Raw genomic sequence first — 25,690 nt, forward strand, 5'->3', positions numbered from 1 at the left:
TCTCTATATCTATGAGCTTGGTTCCTTTGTTTTTTAGATTCCACGTGAGATCATATAGTAATTATCTTTCTCTGACATTTCATTTAGCATAAAGTCCTCAAGATCCATCCATGTTGTTACGCCAAGATTTCATAATTTTTTTATGGCTGAATTATATCTATACTAGAGGCCCGGTGCACAAAATTCATGCACGATGGGTAGGTCCCTCAGCCCGACCTGCACCCTTTCCAATCTGGGAGCCCTCTCCAATCCAGGAGCCCTGACGGCTTAGGCCCACTCCCCGTGGTTCTCTGCTCTCTGCGGGGCCTGGCTGCTCCACGCCCACTGCACAGAGGCTCTCTGCGGCCGGGGCAGGACGCTTGCCTCGTTGTGGGCTTGATCCCCAGTTGGGGGCGGGCAGGAGGCAGCCGACTGGTGATTCTCTCTCACCAATGATGTTTCTGTCTCTCTTTCCCGCTCCCTTCCTCTCGGAAATCAATGAAAATATATTAAATTTTTAAAAAAGAAGAAAAATGAATTTTAAAAAAAGCGAAAAACAGCCATTCTCCAGATCATTGTCCCAACCCCTTGAGATTCTGCCTCCTGGCAAGTGTGGACAATTTGGCTCAAGTAAACTCGTAAAAGTTCTCTACAGGTTTGAATGTTTTTACATGAACATGACGTATACACCTGCTGGTTTCTGAGGGCGAGGCAACAGAATCAGTCCAGGAGGTCTGCTGTGAAACTGTAGAGGAGTCTGTTTTTGCTGTCAAAAGCCAGGTCACCCTTAGAAAGAATGTAGAAAACCGGAAATGGGATTTACAAAGAGAAAACAGACAGAAACAAACAGAGGGATGCTCCCGCACTCTTTTCCACCCAGACAGGCCAGTTTCTCAAACATCCTCCCTCCCTGAAGTTGGTGAGCTGCAGCCTAAGGGTGGGGGAGTCAGAGAAGCCTGAGGTGAGGTCCGAGGTTCTGACATCACTGGAGAGCTTTCTGCATTTGAATGAATCCTTGGAGTGAGATCCATTGGAATGAATTGCCCTGACCTCCTCTCTTCCCGCTTGCTCCCTAGGCAACCCCTTACTCCCGGAGCCCAGGATCTGTCTGCTCCTAGCTGCCTCCCCTGAACATGCTGGGCACAGGTGGATCCAAGAGAGTGGGCACTGCTCCCCACAGCGGTCCAAGGGACAGTAACACCCAGCAACGGCGGGTCCTCAGCCTCCCTCCAGACACAGGAGGAAAGACAACCTATGCAGCAAGCCTAAGGGATGCCCAGGAGGGACTTGCTTGCCGAGCTTCCATGTAGAAGGCCATGCATGCACACTACCCAGAGGCCCTCCGGGGCCGGGGCGGGACGCTTGCCTCGTCACCATGGTGATGAAGCAAGCGTCCGGCCCCGATCGCTCCGTGCTCACGGCCCAGAGGACTGGGGGACTCCAGCGGGGCTGAGGTGACTGGGCACCGCTATCTTGTGGCTATGGGCGCCACCATCTTTGTGACAGAGTGATGGTTAATTTGCATATTACCCTTTTATTAGATAGGATATATAAAAGCCTAAGCGACCATTACAACAGAACAATCAGAATGACCAGAACGACTGTTGCTATGAGGCGCACTGACCACCAGGGGGCAGACGCTCAATGCAGGAGCTGCCCCCTGGTGGTCAGTGAGCTCCCACAGCGGGAACGCTGCTCAGCCAGAAGCCGGGCTCATGGCTAGTGAGCACAGTGGCGGTGGCAGGAGCCTCTCCCACCTCTGTGACAGTGGTAAGGAGCAGTGAGCACAGCAAGAGCAGCAGGAGCAGCAAGAGTGGCAAGAGTGCGGCGAGAGAGTGGTGCTTGGGCTCCTCTCCAGCCACCTGCCGCTTCACACACTGCTACATCCCTCGGGGGATGTCTGACTGCCGGGATCAGGCGTAAACCCCCAAGGGGTCCTGCATTGCAAGAGGGCGCAGGCCAGGCTGAGGGACACCACCCCCCCCGCCCCCTACAGGAATCTGTGCACCGGGCCTCTAGTATATATAGAATGTGAATATTAACCTTGTTCTAAAATGCCTAGTTCCACTCCCTTGCCTTAGGAATTGGTGATGGAATTGGGATCTCCTAGTTGGGGAGTAAGGATGGCAGGGACCTAGGGTACGCCTCCATCCCAGGCAACATCACCTTCCATCTGGAATCCTGAACCTGCAGCTAGACTCAGGTTAGCTAACAGTGTCCTGAATCCAGGGTAGGCACATGCAAAATTGACAATGGTATGCCTCTTTCCCTCCTGGCTGGGCAGAAATTGAGTTTTAATAAATTTGAACCTAGTTTGGCTAAACTTTTCTTAGCATTAAAGGCTAAAATACCAAAGCAGTGTTCAGAGCTTCAGCTACTCTCATGTCCCAGCAAGACAAGTGATAAACATACTTGGCCCCCTTGCCAGACCACCATTTTAACTCCCAAGAACAAGCATGTCAAACTCAAAGGCTAACATGGGCCAAATAACAAGGTTTAAGTTTATGTGGGCTGCAAAAATACAAAAGCTTCAATTTTCATAGAAACATATGTTTATTTCGATAGAGACATGCTGAATACAAAGGGTTGAAATAAATGAGTAATCATTAACATAAAATAATAGAACATTTTAATAAAAAATTAATATTTTTTCCTTGAACATTAACTTATCAGACACTGAATAACTGCACAAATAAGCATAACACAAATAAACCTATTTTTCTTGTTCTCTGAAAGCAAAATATTTCCTATTGTGCACACTACACAAGTCAGTCCAAGACTAATTGGCTGCTAAAATATTCGCTGCTAGTATTAGTGGAAATGGTGCGCTTGCGTGTAAGCCATGTAAGGGAAATGAATGCAACACAATTATAGTAATTAGTCATTAGTGAACGTTGTAGTTTGTTATTAGTAATTATGTATAACAGGATATTGTAAAAATTAAGTTATGAAATTTTTATTAAAATGTTTTTTACATACCATTACATGGGCTGGGCCACAAAAATATTTGTTGTGGGATGCAACTTTGACATGCAGCCCCTGAACAACAGATGAACAGATTACTCAGACACAGTTTGACTATGAAAGAGAGGGCTAAGGGGCTCCTGGCTCTAGTGGCCAGGGCAGCCTCTATTGCCTGCCTCGTTAGGCCTTTATTGGAATTTTTATCTTTAGCAATAATCAGTAGGGTGAGTAATCTTGGGAGGACACATGTGTTTACATTGTACTCTAGGCAAGGGCATCCAGGGATTAAACATAAGGATTCCAGTAAACACCCGGGGGTCTGCACATACACAGACTTGTTTGGAAAGGTCAAGGAGTTATTAGAGGTGCCAGCTTTGACATTCCCCAAAATCTCCCCTAAGTTGGAATTCTCATAAGTAGGGCAGAATGTCCTATTTTATCAGAATGTCCTCCTTACAACTTTCCAACCAAGTCTCTTGTGCTCCCACATCTCTCCCTTTTTTGTTTTGCTGAATGTAGAAGACAGAGGGAGGTGGTAAACTTTCTGCTTTGGAATGCCAGGGTCCTCAAGGAGCATTTACTGTTGGCGTTCCAATTTTACAGACTATAAAAAAAGAGCAATGGTTAGTTATCTGGAATGCATGGAGTGTGAGTACGCTCCAATAATTGCTCAGCCTCTGCTGTCAGCTTCTTCATTATCCCCCATGTTATTCCAGGGGCTGTGTGGGTCTGGGAAAGGCACATCGTTCGTGGTTGCAGAGTCCCCAGGCTCAGACTCTTCATTTCTAGAAGAGGATCGATCCCATGCTATGCCATGGCAGGGTTTAATCAGGCGAGGTGGAATCTACAGTGGCCCTGTGGGAGTAGAAACACACGCATATCCTATCCCCCATGTTAATAGTTCATTGGTCCTATCCAGTTATTAGTGTCCACATCTTGCCACAAGACTTGTGGTTTCTGAGATGGGGTTATTGAGATAAAGTACCATTCTACAGAGGATTGAAAATGATAATTCCGATTTTAAAAAATTAAAGTCCTTGGTTTAAGGAAGATAGGATTTACTAGATGGCTCCAAATTGCTATTCAACCCTCTCAATTTCCCTATTCTACTTGTCTTGGCTTACTGGTCTGTCATTTATACAATTTCCTTTCTGTATTTCTCTTCACAAAATTCTACAACTTTCACAAATCTTTCTTCAGAAACCTTACAACTTCCAGAAATAACCAGCTTTAGAATCCACTTTCTTTTTCCTTCAAAATGTATCTCCATGCCTCATGCTTTATTATACCAAAGCTATAATTTCTTTCTAATTAGTTAGAATTCTTAACCCTTAGAAACCTTAAGTTTTAGGTGACATGTAAGTAATGAACATTCCTCAGATTAGCAATACATTCACATTTTAAGAGATATTTCAAATAAAATACAAGATATTCATTAATAGATTCAAATCCATCCTCTAGATTCTCCATATGAGGCAAATCAGATGAATTAATATTTCAGTATACTGTTATTAAAAAATACCTAGATATTTAATAATTTTTACTATTTAATTAAGCAAACTCTAAAGTTTTAAGTTACCAAACACTTTGGAAAACTATGTTTAGGCATATATAATTACCACTGAAAAAGCTTTATCATATATCCTTCATTTTAGTTATATTTATTTTGCCTTAACAACTTTGAGATTTTAAAGCCAATTACTATTACCTAAGGCATTTTCTTGGCAAATTTTGTAACAGGGATAACTCATTGGCTTTCAGTGGCTTTAATGTTAAAGTATAATTTTTTTTTTATAAAAATGGGAGTGCCCCCCATGCTATTTCTGCAGCCTGCTGGAGGGCATTTATACAAGTCTAATCCTCCTAGGAAAAAGACTTGAGGGGTTCAAATGATTATTTCCCATATTTTTTCTTTTTGAGCCTTCCCACACAGGAGATGGAGGATTAGGGGCCTTAGGTACTACAGGCTTTACAGGCTCTACTTCAGGAGGAGGGGGCAGTGGTAAATCCTCCTAGCATTCTCTAGGCCTTTGATCCTCAATATGAAGTGGGCATAGTGCAGCTCAAAGAGCCCACATAGTTAAAGATGACAAAGGCACTCCTTTTCCCTGAGCCTGATTTCTCTTTAAATTCCTGCTTACTTGTTCCCAGAGATCAACATTTAATGTTCCATCATCAGGGAACCAAGGATTATAAATTATAGGCACCATTTGCTTTTAATAATTTTTTAAGTAACAGAGATGTTACTCAGTGGACAGTTGCTGTCCCACCGTGAAATCTTAGCTGAAAAACAATGCCCTCGAACTTGAAAATCCCAAGCGGGCTCCAATGACTTACTGTGCAGTTACTTTCGTTTCCTTCCTCTTCATTTTTGAGGGTTCTGCCATGTCTTGTTGCATTCCTTGGTCCTCACTTTCATTTCCTCACACAGGCCACCACCTTGCTGGGGCTGACCAGGAGCCCCTGAATGACAGATGAACGGATTAATCAGACACAGTTTGACTGTGAAAGAGAGGGCTAAGGGGAACCTGGCTCTAGTGGCCAGGGCAGCCTCTATTGCCTGCCTCTTTAGGCCTTTATTGGAATTTTTATCTTTAGGTGCAATCAGTAGGGTGAGTAATCTTGGGAGGACACACGTGTTTACATTGTACTCTAGGCAAGGGCATCCAGGGATTAAACATAAGGATTCCAGTAAACACCTGGGGGTCTGCACATACACAGACTTGTTTGGAAAGGTCAAGGAGTAATTAGGGGCGCCACCTTCAACACTCCCCTAAGTTGGAATTCTGATAACAGGGCAGGTGGCCTTCCATATACTTCCCTTTTATCAGAATGTCCTCCTTACAACTTTCCAACCAAGTCTCTTGTGCTCCCCAACAAGGATGAAAATGGCCTTTTCAAAGAGGGGACTGGTTCTCTCAGTATGACTTTGAAAGGGGTTGAGGTTTTACCATGCCCAGCTCCCCCTGTCACCAGAGTGACACTTTCTCTAGTGAGGAGGTAGCGGAACAGCTGGAAAGCTGATAGGCTGCTTTCAGGATGCTAATATTTCTTTATCCTGCCTGCTACCAGGCAAAGTATTAACAGTAAAGACACAGTGCAATTCACTAGTTAGTCTTGCATCTAAAACCTGGAAAATAATTAAAGAATATTAAAAGTGGGAGGATAGAAACAAAGCAATAAGCCTAGTCCAGAACTTGGCACATAGTTCACTCTCACAAAGGGTGAGCTGAAATTAGAGAGCACAGTATTAACTTTCCTAAGATATTTTAGCAATAAAGAAATAGCTTCTCCCATTGCGATTTAAAATCTCAATAGCATATAGATTTGCATGCTGTGTTTTTTTATATTAATCGTTCAATATACTAAATCAATCCCCTTTTTCCCTCTGATTGAAGATTCAGTTTAAGTATAGAAGGGCCAAGTGTTGGGAGACATCAGAGATGTTCTCAAAAATATGTCTCATTTACTATGGGTCACTCTGTCATCATAATCTTGGATGGACCCTATAATGACATTTTTATTCTGGATCCCAATTGGAGTTAGGTACTCTGGTGCCATTGCTGCCTAGAATACCCATGTCTCCCATGCCATTCATGCCTTGTCTGTCCTTGCCTCCTCATCCGTGCTTTCCTTTGGCTTGACTTTGACCTAGCATGGGTCCCTGTCTCAGCATTCATTTTGGAGTCCTTATCTTCCAAGGTATGTGTATTCTGACAGTTTTCCAAAGTATTTTTCTGCCAGATTCAGATTCTTCATAGCACATCATCAAGAGAAGTTTACCAATTCCCTATTAAATGAATTGAATAAATGAAAAAATCCATGCATTGTGTTTTATAGGGCATGTTTTTGTATTTTCAATAAAGATGTGAATTCTTTGCATACATGTTTTTGCGTACCAAGTGGGGCTGGTAGTGTATAAATAGGAATTGCTGAAGGATAAGATGAGGCCTCTTCTTGAGGTGAGATCCCTGAGTCACTACAAATAAGCCCTGCACTTCTTGGATACATACATGTGCAAAACGAGGCTGGGTAAATCTCTACTGACAGAGCATTGTGTTGCAAGTAGAGGCAGAGCTCCACTCATGCTAAAGAGGTTAGATACAATCCTGGACTCTAAAGGAATTTTCCTAAGAAACTACTCATAGATATTTATGGTAAAGTGACATCCAGACATTCATCTAGTATGCTCCAAATTCTGTTCACTGCCATCCATTTTTGTGAAGACCAGAGGGGAACCATTCTGATCCAAAGGTCCTGCTGCTTCAAGAAACTCAAGAGGAAATTCCACAGGGCTAGAAAGACAGTCTTCTCCCTTCCCCCACCACAGGAGCAATATTGTTGCGCCTTCCCCAGCTCTGAAGTGACCATGACACCTTCAAATGTGTATTTGTTTCATTCAACATCCTTGAGAGGACCCTGGTTCTTGATGATTACACTAAAAGTGAACCTTTTAGTGCTGCTGGAAGCAAAAGGAAGGAGATGGTCCCCTGATTAATATTCCAGCTTAATGGATCATTGAAAAGAAGCAGTCAAACCTGGTTTTCTTCATGTTGTCTATATCATGTGAAACTGCCAGGCTAGAAAACAACAAAAATAAAAATGGAGTGAGATAAGAATTGAAGAATTACTGTTACCATTTTTAAGGCACTGTAATGGTATTGTGGTTATGTTTTAAGAAGAAAGAATATCTTTTAAAGGAACATGCTGAATTGTTTTAAATGCAATGATATCTGAGATTTGTTTCAAAATTAATTGGGCCATGGCAACTTCCCACAAGTTGATAATTTTTCAAGCAGGGTGACGTGTACATGGGTGATCATTACACTATGCTCTGTACGTTTATATATATTTTATATTTCCCATTACAATTAAAGATAAAATCTTGGCCATCTGTGTTTCTTCCTTTCCTTCTTTTTGGCTCTTTAAAAATTTCCTTTTGGCCCTGGCTGGTGTTGCTCTATGGGTAGAGCATTGGCCCGGGCATCAAAGGGTTCCAGGTTCAATTCCTGATCAAAAGCATGTATCTGGGTTGCAGGTTCAATTCCCTAGCCCCGGTCAGGGCAGGTGCGTGAGGCAAGCGATCAATGTGTCTCTCTTGCATTGATGTTTCTCTCTCTCTTTCTCCCCCTTCCCCTCTTCCCTTCCACTCTCTCTAAAAATCACTGGAAAAATATCCTCGGGTGAGGATTAACAAAAAAATTCCTTTTGTATCTTAATCTGCAAATTAAAACACGTTATGATTTTTTAAAATTTACCTCTAAACATAATACCTTTGAGCAGATACATATGCTTTTGCTGTACCATTTGTTGTTACAAATAAATTCATTCATTCAAACACTTATGTCAGGAACCATGATAGGCACTGGGAACAAAGAACCTAAAGGCATACTAAGTAAAACAATCAAACTATTCCCAAAAATTCAAGAGGAGGGAAGACTCCCAAGCTCATTTTATGAGGCCAGCATTATCCTAATTCCAAAACAAGATAGCTACTACAAAGAAAGAAAATTATAGACTAATATCCCTGATGAACATAGATGCTAAAATCCTCAACAAAATATTAACAACACATAAAGATCATACACCATGATCAGGTGGATTTTTTCAGGAGATAAAAAGTTGGTACAATATCTGCAAATTAATAAACATGATGCACCACATTTAAAAGAGGATAAAAGCCATATGACTGAACACTACATCAAGAAGACATAATACTTCTCAATATATATGTACCTAATCAGGGAGCACCAAAATATATAAAGTAACTACTTAACAGAACTAAAGGGAGAAACAGACCAAAACACAATCATAGTTGGGGACCTTAAGACTCCATTGACAGCTCTAGACAGATCATCCAAATGAAAATCAATAAAGATTGATCAACACATTAGATCAAATGGACATAACTGACATTTACAGAACCTTTCATCCCAGAAAATCATATACACTCTTCTCCAGTGTACATGGAACATTCTCAAGATAGACCATATTTTGGGTCACAAAACTACCTTCAACAAATTCAAGAAAACTTAAAATATAGCAAGCATATTCTCTGACCACAATGCTTTGAAATTACAAATCAATTGCAAAAGGGAAGTAAAGAAACCAACAAACATGTGGAGATTAAACAACATACTACTAAAAATGACTGGGTCAAAGAAGAAATAAAAGGTGAGATCAAAAGCTACATAGAGATAAACAAGAATGACAATATGACATATCATAACTTCTGGGATGCAACAAAAACAGTAATAAGAGGAAAGTTTATATAATTACAGGCCTATCTCAAGAAACACACACAAAAAAAAACCAAGTAAACAACCTAACATTACATCTTAAAGAACTAGAGAAAGAAAGAAAAAAGCAACCCAAAGTCAGCAGAAGAAATGAAATAATAAAAATTAGAGCAGAATTAAATGCAATAGAGAAAAAAAACTATACAAAAATTAATACAACAAAGAGCTATTTCTTTGAAAAGATTAATAAAATGGACAAATCCCTGGGTAGACTCACTAAGGAAAAAAGAGAAGAGACCATATAAACAAAATTAGAAATGAGAGAAAAGTCACCACAGATATCATCCATACTAATAAAAGCCTAGGTGGTCCTCACACCCTCATGTGACGCCCTCACGTCATCACAAGATGGCTGCCACAAGTTGGCCATCACAAGATGGCCACCACAAGATGGCCGGCAGGGGAGGACAGTTGGGGGCAATCAGGCAGGCAGGGGAGGGCAGTTGCAGGTGATCGGGCTGGCAGGGGAGGGCAGTTGGGGGCGATTGGGCCAGCAAGGGAAGGCAGTTGGGGGCCATCAGGCTGGCAGGGGAGGGCAGTTGGGGGCAAGATCAGGCTGGTAGGGGAGGGCAGTTGGCGGCCATCAGAATGTCAGGGGACAGCAATTGGGGGCGAGCAGGCCAGAAGGGGAGGGCAGTTGGGGGCAACCAGGCCTGCAGGGGAGGGCAGTTGGGGGCGATCAGGCCCCAGGGGAGGGCAGTTGGGGGTGAGATCAGGCCAGCAGGGGAGGGCAGTTGGGGGCCATCACGCCGGCAGGGGAGGGCAGTTGGGTGCAATTAAGCCAGCAGGGGAGCAGTTAGGTGTCAATCAGGCTGGCAGGGGAGCAGTTAGGGGGCAATCAGGCCGGCAGGCAGAAGCGGTTAGGGGCAATCAGGCAGAGACAGGCAATCAAGCCGTTAGGAGTCAGCAGTCCTGGATTGTGAGAGGGATGTCTGACTGCTGATTTAAACCAGCAGTCAGACATCCCCTGAGGGGTCCCAGATTGGAGAGGGTGCAGGCCAGGCTGAGGGACACCCCCATGCACGAATTTCATGCACAGAGCCTCTAGTTGATATATAAAGGATCATATTAGAATATTATGAAAGACTATATGCCACCAAATTCAATAACCTAGAAGAAATGGATAAGTTCCTAGAAATATATAACCTTCCTAGACTGAATCATGAAGAAGTGAAAAATCTAAATAGACTGATCAGCAGTGAGGAAATAGAAACAACCATCAAAAATCTCCCAAAAAGTAAAAGTCCAGGACCAGGTGGCTTCATTCTACTAAACATTCAAAGAAGAGTTGAAACCTATCCTTCTCAAACTCTTCCAAAAAACTGAAGAAGAGGCAATGCTTCCTAACACATTTTATGAGGCCAAGATAACCCTGATACCAAAACCTGGTAGATAAGACAAAAAAAGAAAACTACAGACCAATATCTCTGATGAATACAGATGCAAAATATCCTAAACAAAATATTAGCAAATTGAATACAACACTACTTACAAAATAATACATCACAATCAAGTGGGGTTCATTCCAGGGCCACAAGGATGGTTCAACATATGTAAATCAATTAATGTATAGACATTAACAAAAGAAAGGATAAAAATCATATGATCTTATCACTAGAAGCAGAAAAAGCATTTGATAGGATGCAACATCCATTTATGATTAAAACACTCAATAAAATAGGTATAGAAGTAAGTACCTCAACATAATAAAGGTTATATATGACAAACCTTAAGCCAACATCATACTCAATGGTGAAAAACTGAAAGCTTTTCCTCTAAAATCAGGAATAAGACAAGGATGCCCACTCTCACCACTCTTATTCAACATAGTTTTGGAAGTCCTAGCCAGAGCAATAAGGTAAGAGAAAAAAATAAAAGGCATCGAAATTGGGAAGGAAGAAGTAAAAGTGTCATTTTTTGCAGATGACATGATTCTGTACATAGAAAACCTAAAGACTCCACCAAAAATCTATTAGAAGTAATAAACAAATCCAGTAAAGTTGCAGGTTACAAAATCAATGTACAAAAATCCACTGCTTTCCTGTATACTAAGAAAGAAACTTCAGAAAAAGAAATGAAAAATTCCTTTCTCCATTGCAATCAAAAGAATAAAATACCTAGGAATAAACCTAACAAAGGAGTGAAATACCTATATACTGAAAACTACAAAGCATTATTAAAAGAGATTGAAAAAGACACATGAAATAGAAAGATATTCCGTATTCATGGACTGGAAGAATAAACAGTTAAAATGGCCATATTACCCAAAGCAATATACAGATTTAATGCAATCCCCAACAAAATCCCAGTGTCATTTTTTAAAGGAATAGAACAAAAAAAATCATCAGATTTGTATGGAACCATAAGAGACCCTTAATAGCAAAGCAATCCTAAGGAAAAAAGAACAAAGCCGGAGGTATCACACTACCTGACTTCAAATTATACTATAGAACTACAATAATCAAAACAGCATGGTATTGGCAGAAAACCAGGCACACAGCTCAATGGAACAGAATTAAGAGCCCAGAAATAAAACCACATGTATATGGGAAGATAATTTTCAACAAAGGAGCCAGAAACACACACTGGAGAAAAGAAAGCCTCTTCAATAAATGGCGCTGGGAAATTGGAAAGCTACCCACAAAAGAATAAAACTAGATTACAGTTTGTCCCGTGTACAAAAGTTAACTCAAAATGGATTAAAAAGGGCATGTACCTTGGTTGTGGGCACATCCCCAGTAGGAGGTGTGCAGGAGGCAGCTGATCGATGTTTCTCTATCACCGATGTTTCTAACTCTCTATCCCTCTCTCTTCCTCTCTGTAAAAAATCAATAAAATATATTTTAAAAAAATTATAAAGAACTTATAAAACTCACCCTGGACAGTCAGTCTGGATCAGTTATTTGAGCAACGTCCCATGCACAGAAGGGTCTCTGGTTTGATTCCCAGTCAGGACACATGCCCAGTTTTTGGGCTCAAGCCACAGTAGGGAGCGTACAGGTAGGTATTTCTCACATGGATGTTTCTCTCTCTCTCTCTCTCTCTCTCTCTCTCTCTCTCTCTCTCTCTCCCCCTCCCTCCCTTCTTCCCTCCCTCTCTCCTTCCCTCCCTCCCTCCCTCCTTCCCTCTCTCCCTTCTTCCTTCCCTTCCTCTCCCTGTTCCTTTCCCTCTTCCTCCCCCCTCTCCCTTTCTCTGTCTCTCCAAAATCATCCTAATACCAAAACTAGATAAAGACAACACAATGAAAGAGAATTGCAGGCCAATATCCCTCATGAACATAGATGCCAAAATCCTCAACAAAATCCTAGCAAATCGGATCCAGCACTACATCAGAAAGATCATACACCATGACCAAGTAGGATTTATCCCAGGGATGCAAGGATGGTACAATATCTGCAAATCAATAAACGTGATACATCACATAAACAAATTGAGAGATAAAAATCACATAGTCATATCAATTGATGCAGAAAAAGCATTTGACAAAATCCAACACCCTTTCTTGATAAAAACTCTCAACAAGGTGGGAATAGAAGGATCAGACCTCAATATAATAAAAGCCATATATGATAAACCCACAGGTAACATCATACTCAATGGGCAAAAACTAAAACCATTTCCCCTAAGAACAGGAACAAGACAGGGATGCCCACTCTCACCACTCCTGTTTGACATAGTACTGGAAGTATTAGCCATTGCAATTAGACAAGAAGAAGAAATAAAAGGCATCCAAATTGGAAAAGAAGAAGTAAAGCTGTCCTTATTTGCAGATGACATGATATTGTACATAAAAGACCTGAAAGACTCCATCAAAAAATTAATAGACTTAATAAATGAATTTGGCAATGTAGCAGGATACAAAATTAACACCAAGAAATCTATGGCATTTCTATACACCAATAGTGAACTTACAGAAAGAGAGACTAAAATAGCAATCCCACTTACCATTGCACCAAAAAAAATTAAAATACCTAGGAATAAACTTAACTAAGGAGGTAAAAGACCTATACGTGGAAAACTATAGGACACTGAAAAAAGAGATAGAGGAAGACGTAAACAGATGGAAGAACATACCATGTTCATGGATTGGTAGAATCAACATCATTAAAATGTCCATACTACCCAAAGCAATCTATAGATTCAATGCACTCCCCATTAAAATACCAACAGCATATTTCACAGACCTAGAAAGAACTCTCCAAAAATTCATCTGGAATAAAAAGAGACCGCCAATAGCTGCAGCAATCCTGAGAAAGAAGAATAAAGTAGGTGGGATCTCAATACCAGATTTCTAGCTGTATTACAAAGCCATTGTTCTCAAAACAGTCTGGTACTGGCACAAGAACAGACATATAGATCAATGAAATAGAATAGAGAATCCAGATATCGATCCAAACCACTATGCTCAATTAATATTTGACAAAGGAGGCATGAACATACAATGGAGTCAAGACAGTCTCTTCAATAAATGGTGTTGGGAAAATTGGACAGATACATGCAAAAAATGAAACTAGACCACCAACTTACACCATACACAAAAATAAACTCAAAATGGATACAGGACTTAAACATAAGACGGGAAACCATAAAAATACTAGAGGAATCCACAGGCAGAGAAATCTTAGACATATGCTGAAGCAATTTCTTCACCCATACCACTCCTAGGGCAATGGAAGCTAAAGAGAAAATAAACAAATGGGACTACATCAAAATAAAAAGCTTTAGCACAGCAAAAGAAGCCATCAACAAAACAACAAGAAAGACCACTGTATGGGAGAACATATTTGCAAATGTTATCACTGATAAAGGTTAAATCTCCAACATCTACAGGGAACTTATACAACTTAATAAAAGGAAGATAAATGATCCATTAAAAAAAAATGGACAACAGACCTAAATAGAATCTTATCGAAAGAAGACAGAAGGAAGGCTAAGAGACATAAGAAAACATGCTCAAAGTCACTAATCACCAGAGAGATGCAAATCAAAACGACAATGCAGTACCATCTCACACCTGTTAGAATGGCAACATCAACAAATCAACAAACGACAAGTGCTGGCGAGGATGCAGCGAAAAAGGAACCCTCATGCACTGCTGGTGGGAATGCAGACCGGTGCAGCCACTGTGGAGAACAGTATGGAGTTTCCTCAAAAAACTAAAAATGGCGCTCCCATTTGACCCAGTAATCCCACTTCTATGATTATATCCCAAGAAACTAGAAACACCAATCAGAAAGGATATATGCACCCCTATGTTCATAGCAGCACAATTCACCATAGCTAAGATTTGGAAACAGCCTAAATGCCCAACAGCAGATGAGTGGATTCGAAAACTATGGTACATCTACACTAAGCTGCTATAAAAAAGAAGGAATTCTTACCATTTGTAGCAGCACGGATGGAGATGGAGAGTATTATGTTAAGTGAAATAAGCCAGGCAATGAAAGAAAAATACCACATGATCTCACTCATTTATGGAAAATAAAGAACATTATAACCTGATGAATAAAAAGATAGATACAGAGGCAGTAAAGCACTGAACAGACTGTCAAATTATAGCGGGAAGGCTGGGGAGTGTTAGGAAGGGGCACAAATAGATCAAAGGACTTGTATGTATGCATATAAGCACACCAATGGACAAAAGACACTGGGGGGTGGGATGAGGACATGCGACAGGGGTAGGGGAGGCTGGGGCAAGGTCAATGGGGGAAAAATGAGATATATGTACTAATATATGTAATACTTTAAACAATAAAAAATATTAAAAAATAAAATTAAAAAATGGTTATTAATCTGCTAACTAATTTTGTTAAGTACTCAGTTGCCAGGAAAATACTATCTGTTTTACTTTCTTTTATAACAACACACTCCTACTTCCCATGAAATTTATTTATATTAAACATTGAAACTTTTATAATTTTAAGTCCTAGTTTAACAAAACCAGTCTATATATATAAAAGGCTAATATGCTAAGTGTCCAACCGTTCGACCTTTTGCTATGATGCACACTGACCACCAGGGGTCAGGTGCTCAATGCACAGGCATGGAAACATGGAACAGACTAATGAATCTCAGAGGGAAGGGGGAGGGGGGAGGGGGGATAAAATTAACCAAAGATCTTACATGCATACTAGAGGCCCAGTGCACAGATTTGTGCACCAGTGGGGTCCCTCAGCCTGGCCTGCGCCCACTCACAATCCAGGACCCCTCGGGGGATGTTGGATTGCTGGTTTCAGCCTGATCCCCACAGGCCAGGCCGAGAGACCCCACTGGTGCATGAATCCATGCACCAGGCCTCTAGTGATGTAGTAAGTCCCACATAGTTTGTTTTCCTACAATATAAAATCTTGGAGAAGTAATGGAGTAATTTCATGTGACTTTCTTATTTCCATGTGAAAATACAACTGTATTACACTACTTTGATGCTTTACTATGTGGCTTTACTTTATTGAGGAGAATGTAGAATAGATTGGGGATGGATAGATGGTGATATTCTTGTCTGATTTCATGTTGAAGAAAATTAGATATAGTTAGATCTGTTTTAGCCTGATGGATATTTTCAGTAAGGTTTTTGTAGGAAAGAAGCACAGAGATTCCGACTGAAAGATAAATAGGTGCAAATTCAAGTTTTTGGAAACAGATGCAATACTATCCTATACATATTTTTTAAAAAGAAAATTATACCCATGAGTCCTTTCATTGTCAAAGAAAAAAAAACTACTATTTTGGTTCCTTAGTTGAATATGATCATTAACCAACCTAAAGGGAAATATTTTACTCTCCAAACACCAGTCCTGTTGCTTCCTTCATCATGGTACTCAGTTGGAAGTGTATTATGAGAGGATTTTTTAAAAATTACCACAACTATCCGTAGCCGGTTTGGCTCAGTGGATAGAGCATCAGCCTGTGGACTGAAGGGCCCCCCCCGGGTTCAATTCCAGTCAAGGACATGTATCTTGGTTGCAGGCTCCTCTCTGGCCCAGGGCCCTGGTTGAGGTGTGTGCAGGAGGCAACCAATTGATGTATCTCTCTCACATCGATGTTTTTCTCTCTGTCTCTCCCCCTCCCACTCTCTCTATAAACCAATGGAAAAATATCCTCGGGTGAGGATTAAAAAAAAATTACCACGACTCATTTATTCATTCATTAAACAATTACTGAACACCTACTATGCAACTGACACTAAAGCCCTCTGAGGAGGAAATGCTATGTAAATAAAAATAATAAATTAATAATGCAAGTGTTATTATTCATCATTCAAGGTACAGCTCAGCTCAAATGTTAGCATTCAATATGCTATTCCCTTCTCTGTGTTCTATACCTTGTACAAACACTTTGGTCCACGTTTGGTGTCTATCTACTGAGCTCTTTGAAAAGATAGAGACTTGGCTTATTCCTGTTTGTATTCCACAGAACCTAGCATAAGATTTGGTACAGATAAAACAATGTGGTCAGTAAACGACAGTTGAAATGAAGGAATTACAAGTACTGCATCATTTAGTAGTCAATTAAGAAGCTAGTACTTGTCCTGACACTAGATTTATTTCTTAAGAATAGTTACTGTAATGTAGTTATTACCCTACAACTTGAATTATCATTAAGTTGATGAAATCTATTTAATTTTATTTATTCAGATTATATTTCAAGGTGGTTTTTATTATCTAAGAAACAGGCTAATAGAGCAGTTCCAAACTTGCTGAAGAAATGAAACCCGGATAGCCTCTCAAAGTTTTTACGCCCTAGATGATTAAACTGAATTTAGATGAAAGCTTCTAGCTTCCCTTGCATGCTTAAGGCTCCTCAAGACTACATTACCCTATCTTTCCCTTTCCTTTTTCCCACCCTTTCGCCCTCCGGAAAGGGCCGAACCTTCCAAGGACTTCCCAGGCTTCCTCTGCCCACTTACGGAAGGAGCCGAAGACAGAGAGAGGAGCCAGAGCCGCCCGCCTGGAGCCGGGACCCTTCCGGAAAGACCCGAGTGCACTCGGAGGTGGAAGGCGCCTTCGACTCCAGCGCTTCGCCTACGCGCGGTGCCCTCTGTCGGCGGACCTGGGGCAGCGGTTGCAGCGGTGGCGGCAGGAGGCGGCAGCCGCGTCGACGTCGCCCAAGACTGGAGCGACGTTTAAAGAAGGAGCGGAATCGCCGCGGAGTCTGGCCTCTTGTTGTTGGAGGACTCCCACCCGTCGGCGCGGCCTGAGGAGAAGAAGTAGCGACGCGGAAAAGCAGGTAAAGAGCCGGCCTGGCCGGGGAGCGGCTAGGGCCGCTCTGCTTCCTCCGTCCCCGGCCGCGCCTGCGTCTGCTTCCTCCTCACTTGAACCAGGAAGCGGCCGAGTTGGAGGCTTCGCTCCTCCGGCCCTTTCTTTGTGTGGGCCCTGGAGTGAAGGAGGGGGCGACCCGGGAAGGCCGCGGTGCGGTCCTCTTCGCCGTCAGGGGCCCGAGGGCTGCGGGTGCCGCGGGTAGGCCCGGAGCGTGGGAAGCCTTCCACAGAGGCCCACTTGGCGTTTTCCTTGCCCCATAACCTGCCTTTTTGTGCCTCTTTTTCTGCTCCTTGTCCCTACTTTGTTTTAGAGCCTTTCTGCCGGGCCCATCCTCCCCTTCTGTCCCCTTCCCAGGGCATAACAATGCCGCCTGCTCGGCCTTATCCCCTCCCAGCACCCCCACCCTCCTCTTCGCCACCTTCTACTTTCCCCAGCTAGCCTTATTACCCCCGCTTTCACTGTGCTGATCCTACCTCTGTCTGTATTTGCGAAACGCTGCCCTTTCGCGTGAAAGGGGGTTAAAAACCTTGGTTGCAGCCAGCTGGGTGCAAATGGAGAAGGGGGGGTGGAGGAAGGAAGATGGGGTTCAGCTGCTGTTGGGAGCCGCGTGTCGGTTTGTTTCACTCCCTTGCGGCAGATGTCGTTTCTCGCTTTTCCACCATCACTTGCCCTCCCCTCCACCCCCCCGCCCCCAGTCAGGGATTTCTCTCCCAGTGGTCGGAATGGCTTTTCCACAGTCAGATCGCAAATCAGACCGGTTTGTGCTGTTCCTGGGCCCACCCTAACGGGGAGGAGAGAAAACCTAAACAAAATGAAACCAAGTCCCAGTGTCATCGGGACATGCCCACTTCACGCATTCCTCCATTGGAAAAAAAACCATTTGCAAATGACAAAAATTGTGGGACCCTATTCAGAAAACCCATCTATCCACTGAAAAGTGACTTCTTTCGAAATCCCCATATTCTGAAGCCCTGGTTGCTGGCTCGCTGTCCAAAGGTCACCCTTTCTGATGAATGCCTAACCTGGAATTCCTTGGTACTGTTAACAAGCAATGCTTTGTTACTGATGATGATGATTTAAGTCCTTGATCTCTAGACTCTTCACTTACTTTTTTTAAGCTATAATTTTGAAATATTGAGAAGATATTTGAGATGCCTCTGTCTTCCATGTGTCCAGGGTGTCCCAAAAAATGTATACACATTTTAACAGCTGCTAGCTATTTTGGTAATTCTAAAGGGAAAGAATATTAGCAATAAAAGTATTTCTTTACCAAAAGTACTTATCAGCTAATCTATACTAATAAAAGGATAACATGCTAATTAGACCTGGAGACCTTCTGGACGTCCTTTTGGTCAAAGCCATGGTGGTGGGGCCCAGGCAGAGGTGGTTAGGGGCAGGAGGGGAGGGCAGTTGGGGATGATCAGGCTGGCAAGGGGGGGAAGTTGGGGGTGAGAAGGCCGGCAGGGGGGGCAGTTGGGGGCAAGCAGGCCAGCAGGCAGAGTGATTAGGGGTGATCAGGCTGGCAGGCAGGTGAGCGGTTAGGAGCCAGCGGTCCTGGATTGCCAGAGAGATGTCCGACTGCTGGACGGACATCCCTGGAGGGGTCCCAGATTGGAGAGGGTGCAGGCTGGACTGAGGGACACCCCCCCATGCATGAATTTTGTGCAACGGGCCACTAGTTTATATATATTTATACTAGAGGCCCGATGCATGAAATTTCGTGCAAGAGTGGGCCTTCCCCCCCCCACCCCCCCCCCCCCGCCGGCTGCCTCTGGCACCCGGGTCCTGGGCTTCCCTCGTAGCCCTGGCTTCATCAGGAAGTTCGTCTGGAAGGACGTCTGGTCTAATTAGCATATTATGCTTTTATAATTATAGATACTAGAGGCCCAATTCATGAGATTTGTGCACTGGGGTGGGGAGGGTCCCTCAGCCCTGCCTGCATCCTCTTGCAGTCCAGGAGCCCTTGAGGGATGTCTGACTGACGTGGAGGCAGGAGAGGCTCCTGCCACCGCTGCTTTGCTTGCCAGCTTTGAGCCAGCTTCTGGCTGTGCGGCACTCCCCCTGTGGGAGCACAGTGAGCATCTGCCCCCTGGTGGTCACTGCGCGTCATAACAACTGGTCATTCCGCCATTCGGTCAATTTGCATATTAGCCTTTTATTATAGGATTAGAGGCCCGGTGCATGAATTCGTGCATGGGTGGGATCCAGCTGCCCCGCCCTGATTGGGGCTGGCTGGGGGGAGGGCCCACGGGAGGTTGGCCAGCCCTGCCCCCAATCATGGTCAGGGGGGCGATCGGGGGTGGGGTTGGTTTGGGGGAGGGGCCACAGGAGGTTGGCCAGCTGGCCAGCCCCGCCCCCGTTCGGGCTGGTTGGCCGGCCACAGTGCACGTCATAGTGACTGGTTGTTCCAGTCATTCTGGTCACTTGGCTTTTGTATATCTAGATTTTATTATATAGGATAGGATAGGGTGTCCCTGAAATATGTATATATAATTTAACAGCTGATAGCTCAATTTTGAAAATGAAATGTATTTTAATAACCATTGCCTTTATAATTATTCAAAGTGTTCATATACATTTTGGGGGGACACCCTATGTATTTTAACAACTCAGCATCATTGTGACTGGGAATATCTATTAAGATGTGCAAAAATGTTTTTTACTGACGCTATTTACTGACATCCCCCCATTTTTTCTTGAGCAATATCCACTGTTCCAATAAGCTTATTTTCATTTTCACTAACTCATTTGATGTGAGAATGTTCTCATACCAATGCACATAGTTCTTTACTAACAAAATGTTTTTGTACAAATAGGCATTAAGAAATGGTAAACTTTTCCTTTATCTTACTTTTTATAGTAGCATCTGTTGATTTCATTTGGCACTCTTTGTAACATTCCACCTCTGGAGATTGTAAGAGAGGTGAGGGGAAGGAGGAAGGGAATGAAGAAAGGAAAGGATAAGAAAGGTGTTTACTGGTTTATCCTGATGAGGCATCACAATTTAAATAAGAATAGAAGAATAGTGGGACGTTTAGAGGTAATAATTGTCAGTGCTTGTAAATGCTGATTTAGTCATTGGCTGCAGGGAGTAGTTTTTGAATATGTTCTTAAAGATAAGTTAAAATTTAGGAAGAGTATATATTGCAGACTTGGTTTTGTATACACCAAGCTTATCAAACTTGTGGCCTGCGGGCCGCAAGCTTTTCTGACATTTAAATCATTCATTTACAGGTGAAATAACTTTTATGTGTTCATGATGAAGATTTTTCTTTAAAAAGTTTTAAGATAGCTAAAAATTAATTCTTGACTCTTCTTGAGAAAACAAAATTGGAACTAAGAAAATTAATTCTAATATTTAAAAATTGCTTAGTGGTGATGCATGTATTTGAGATGCAAAGGAAGAGATTACTGTTCACATCTGCAGATCAGTTTAAAACTTGCTTGTCTCTTCTCAGGGGGAAGTCATGAGATCTGACACATGGTCCAAAACCCAACCCATATGAACAATTTATATAAAAGCCAAAAAGTTATGCCAAACTTTGGTTAAAACTTGAACAAAGTATTTAATGATGCTGTAGCTAAAATTCTGAATGGTAAAATACTTTTGCTTTTCTTTCCTAATCTTCTTTCATCCCTACCTTCTCCCTTTCTCTAATAGGCATGGAGAGTAGAAAACTGATTTCTGCTACAGACATTCAATACTCTGGCAGTCTGCTGAACTCCTTGAATGAGCAACGTGGCCATGGACTCTTCTGTGATGTTACCGTTATTGTGGAAGACCGAAAATTCCGGGCCCACAGGAATATTCTTTCTGCTTCTAGTACTTACTTCCATCAGCTCTTCTCAGTTGCTGGGCAAGTTGTTGAACTAAGCTTTATAAGAGCAGAGATCTTTGCAGAAATTCTCAATTATATCTATAGTTCTAAAATTGTTCGAGTTAGATCAGATTTACTTGATGAGTTAATTAAATCAGGGCAGTTGTTAGGAGTTAAGTTTATAGCAGAGCTTGGTGTCCCATTGTCACAGGTTAAAAGCATCTCACGTACAGCTCAGGATGGTAATTCAGAAACCTTACCTCCTGGTTCTAGTGACAAGAACCTTGAAGTACAAAAATCAAAAGACGAAACCCAAGATAATGGGGCAACTATAATGCCTATTATAACAGAGTCTTTTTCCTTATCTGCTGAAGATTATGAGACAAAAAAGATTATTGTTACTGATTCAGATGATGATGATGACGACGTTATTTTCTGCTCTGAGATTCTGCCTGCAAAGGAGACTTTGCCAAGTACCAGTGCAGTGGCACAGGCCCAGCCTAATTCAGGCTCTGTTGCTATTTCAGATGTTGCACCTTGTGCTAGCAATAACTCCCCCCCTTTAACAAATAACACACCTCCTCAGAAACTTCCTACTCCTGTGAATCAGGCAACTCTGAGCCAAACACAAGGAAGTGAAAAAGTGCTGGTATCTTCCGCCCAGACACATCTGACTCCTAACATCATTTTGTTAAATCAGGCACCACATACTACGCCACCAAATGTCAGTCCTTCACTTCCAAATCATATGTCTCCTTCAATCAATTTACTTGTGCAGAATCAGCAGACAAACAGTACTGTTTTGAAAGGAAACAAGGCCAATGACGACGAGGAGGAGGAAATTATAGATGATGATGACGACACTATTAGCTCCAGTCCAGATTCGGCTGTCAGTAATACATCTTTGGTCCCACAGGCTGATACTCCCAAAAATACCACTTTTGACGGATCACTGGTACAGAAGATGCAGATCCCTACACTTCTGCAAGAGCCACTTTCCAATTCTTTAAAAGTTTCAGATATAATTACTAGAAACACTAATGATCCAGGTTTAGAATCAAAACATCTAATGGAGGGTCAGAAGATCATTACTTTAGATACAGCTACTGAAATTGAAGGCTTGTCAACTGGTTGCAAGGTTTATGCAAATATTGGTGAAGATACTTATGACATAGTGATCCCTGTCAAAGATGACCCTGATGAAGGGGAAGCCAGACTTGAGAATGAGATACCAAAAACAATTAGCAGTGAGCCAGCAAACAAACGTATGAAAGTAAAACATGATGATCACTATGAGTTAATAGTAGATGGAAGGGTCTATTATATCTGTATTGTATGCAAAAGGTCATATGTCTGTCTGACAAGCTTGCGGAGACATTTTAACATTCATTCTTGGGAAAAGAAGTATCCTTGCCATTACTGTGAGAAGGTATTTCCTCTTGCAGAGTATCGCACAAAGCATGAAATTCACCACACAGGGGAGCGAAGATATCAATGTTTGGCTTGTGGCAAATCTTTCATCAACTATCAATTTATGTCTTCACACATAAAGTCAGTTCATAGTCAAGATCCTTCTGGAGACTCAAAGCTTTATCGTTTACATCCATGCAGGTCTTTACAGATCAGACAATATGCATACCTCTCTGATAGGTCAGGCACTGTGCCTGTAATGAAGGATGATGGTATTGGATATAAGGTTGATGCTGGGAAAGAACCTCCAGTAGGGACCACATCCACTCCTCAGAACAAGCCAATGACTTGGGAAGATATTTTTATTCAGCAGGAAAATGATTCAATTTTTAAACAGAATGTAACAGATGGCAGTACTGAGTTTGAATTTATAATACCAGAATCTTATTGAACTCCTTTGAAATATCAAAGTTTTGGTTTGGATTAAGGGGCAGGGCTTTCAGAAGACCTATAAAACAAATTAAGAAATTTTATGTGACACGTCATCTGAAGGTAGTTTAGTTGGATTATTTGTTGATAATTTTTAGAAGCAAATTATTCTGAAAGTTTGTAGAGATTGAGAAGTCCCACCCCCAAGTATCTGTTTATATAGTTAGCTATCAGCTCATTTAAAAGGGGCAAAAAAAGCTTGGAGAGATAGTTTCCAGAATAGAATTTGAAGCAGTCTGAATGTTTTTTGAAGATAACTGGAGTTCTTAGCATACCCTAGTATATCTTAAACTTTCCCCTTCTATGTTAGCACTTTACTGCTCAATTCTCAATTTTCTTAATATTGAGACTATAAATGTGTGTTGTGTTTTGTATATGGCATAAAAAGTAAACAAGAACTTCTGAAGTTGTTCTGGAAATTTTTGAAACAAGGTTCCGCGTGGTTGTGTGTTCTGCTAGTCCAAATGGATAGCAACCTCCTGCCTCCTTCCATGAAAATGGCCATGCAGTCAAGTCTCATCTGAAGAATTAGTTTTAGCTAATTAGATTTAAATCTTGCTTTTATTGCCATAGTGAAAAAGACTTTGGTGGCTGGACCTTTGCTATGTGGTAAAAAAAAAATACTAATCTCTAATGCATACAGGAGGCGATGAAAAGTTCTGTTGCATTATTTTTGAATTTTTACTCTTACATGTTAGAGGCAGAGTAGAAGTGATTGGAGATTGCCTTTTTGCTCATTATGGTTAAAAACAGTCCCATGAAAATTTTCAAATTTTGAATATGCAAGCCACCAAAATAAATCTTTAATTCTATATAAATCTTTATACATGATAGGTTCCAGAAATGAGACTCCTACATATTTTGGGTAGGAGGCTACTGGCATATATTTTTCAATGTTCATATTACTTAGAATCTCTAATAGGAAGTTTTCATTTGAAATAGCTGAATCAGTGATCTAGTACTTTCTTATCAGCAGGACCTTTTAGGTTTTTACCCTTTCGAAAATAAGTTCCATTCCATCTGCAAATTGCTGCAATGTTATAGCAATCAGAAACTATATATGGAATGTAATATAGGCTTGTTGATCCCCATTTATCTTGAGACCAGTAAATACCACCTTTCTTCCTTTTTAAATGACACATATTTAAACATTTAGAAAATAAAGTCAAACTTATTGAAGTGCTAAAACTAAAAGGAAGCAGGTTGGAAAATATAGCCTAGCATTTACAACAAGATTAACTTGTTGAACTTCTGTAAATGACTTTGCAAAGAAAAAATTTTAATAGATACTGAAAAAGATTGTTGTGCATAGTTATTAGTCATGTGTAACTTTGCTTAAGTATTTCTTAATTCAACATATTTTCTTTCTCCTTAACAATGTATTTTTAAAAATAGTCTATTTCTTGACTTCAAACTTAAATAAAGCTTTAATCGTAATTTCTCATGTATACATCATTCTTCCAATGGTAAACTAGATTTAAAGATAATGGTTTCAGTGTTTCTAAAGTTAGTAGCTGAGGGTATCAGGCATCAGTATTTGCAATAATACAAGGAGAAAGAAAAAGTAATCTGTTGCTTACCGAGGCTTAGAATGACGTACATCTGTTTTCTGTTCTGTGAGTCTATACTGTCAAAAACCATTTTGTAAACTAATCTTTGGAAAATTTTAAATTACCTTATAACTCAAGACTCGGCGATCTCTGGATTCACAATATTTACTTCCTTTCTGTGTAGATGTTGATAGCATTACTCTTTGGCTATAGGTGTATTCTGAAATATTTCACCAGTTAGACATAATTACTCTACAAGTATGAGTGATACTGATGCCAGCAGGGCTTCCAGACTTTTTAGACTTAAGTGCTCGGTAAATTAGTTTGTCATCATAAAACTTGGTATTTTCTACAGGCTATTATGTCAAACCAGGAATTCTATAATGGAACACTATCCATTCTGAGTAATATGGATATTATTTTTTGCTTCTGCTGTGCTTTATGTAAATTCTGAGTCTGAGATTTAAACTGTGCCTACTGAAGGTATTTTCCAGAGTTTGGGGGGAGGAGGAAAACCAGAAAATTAAATTGTATTTTTGCCAGAAGACTCTTACTTGCATGTATATCAGAGTCTTCAGTTTTTTTAGAAATTTATTTGAAGTTTGGAATTCATGTGGAATATTCTAGTAAAGGGTTAAAACCCTTTACTCCCAGTATTTATTAGGTTGGAAATCTGCAGCAAGACATTATATAAAACTTATTGTGGGTTTTCTTATTTTATACTTAGTTTTCTGGCTATTGAACACTTTTTCTTTCAAGTTGGCTTCAAATTTGGTTCTGGGATAAATTACCCATAAATATTCTAGATGGGAACTATTTGAAATAGCAATTTGTTAAGATGTCAGAAAGTGGAACTGCTCAAACTAAGCAAAAATGTTTAAATGATCATTATCATTTTGGTGGTAATTATTCCCCACATGCAA

The 25,690-nt window shown here is 41.2% G+C and overlaps 1 protein-coding gene and 1 long non-coding RNA gene across 2 annotated transcripts; one reads left to right on the forward strand and one right to left on the reverse strand.

The window, feature by feature from the left end:
- Positions 1 to 2,517: 2,517 nt before the first annotated feature.
- LOC308239622 lies at positions 2,518 to 18,325 on the reverse strand. Its single transcript, XR_013959752.1, has 4 exons — positions 17,974 to 18,325; positions 17,149 to 17,435; positions 5,281 to 5,406; positions 2,518 to 3,798 (listed from the first exon to the last, which is right to left on the reverse strand). It is a non-coding gene; the product is annotated as an uncharacterized lncRNA (long non-coding RNA).
- ZBTB33 (zinc finger and BTB domain containing 33) lies at positions 17,149 to 24,654 on the forward strand. The gene is made up of 2 exons (XM_080652376.1): positions 17,149 to 17,468; positions 21,162 to 24,654. Exon 2 carries the CDS (start codon positions 21,164 to 21,166, stop codon positions 23,177 to 23,179), a length of 2,016 nt encoding a protein of 671 aa, XP_080508502.1. The 5' UTR covers positions 17,149 to 17,468; positions 21,162 to 21,163; the 3' UTR covers positions 23,180 to 24,654.
- The last annotated feature ends 1,036 nt before the right edge of the window (positions 24,655 to 25,690 follow it).

This window comes from Plecotus auritus (assembly GCF_963455305.1).
Source record: "Plecotus auritus genome assembly, chromosome: X".
NCBI classification, from domain to species: Eukaryota; Metazoa; Chordata; class Mammalia; order Chiroptera; family Vespertilionidae; genus Plecotus; species Plecotus auritus.

Coding starts and splice junctions, on each gene's coding strand:
- ZBTB33 (XM_080652376.1), top strand. CDS start 21,164: ATGGAGAGTAGAAAACTGATTTCTGCTACAGACATTCAATACTCTGGC.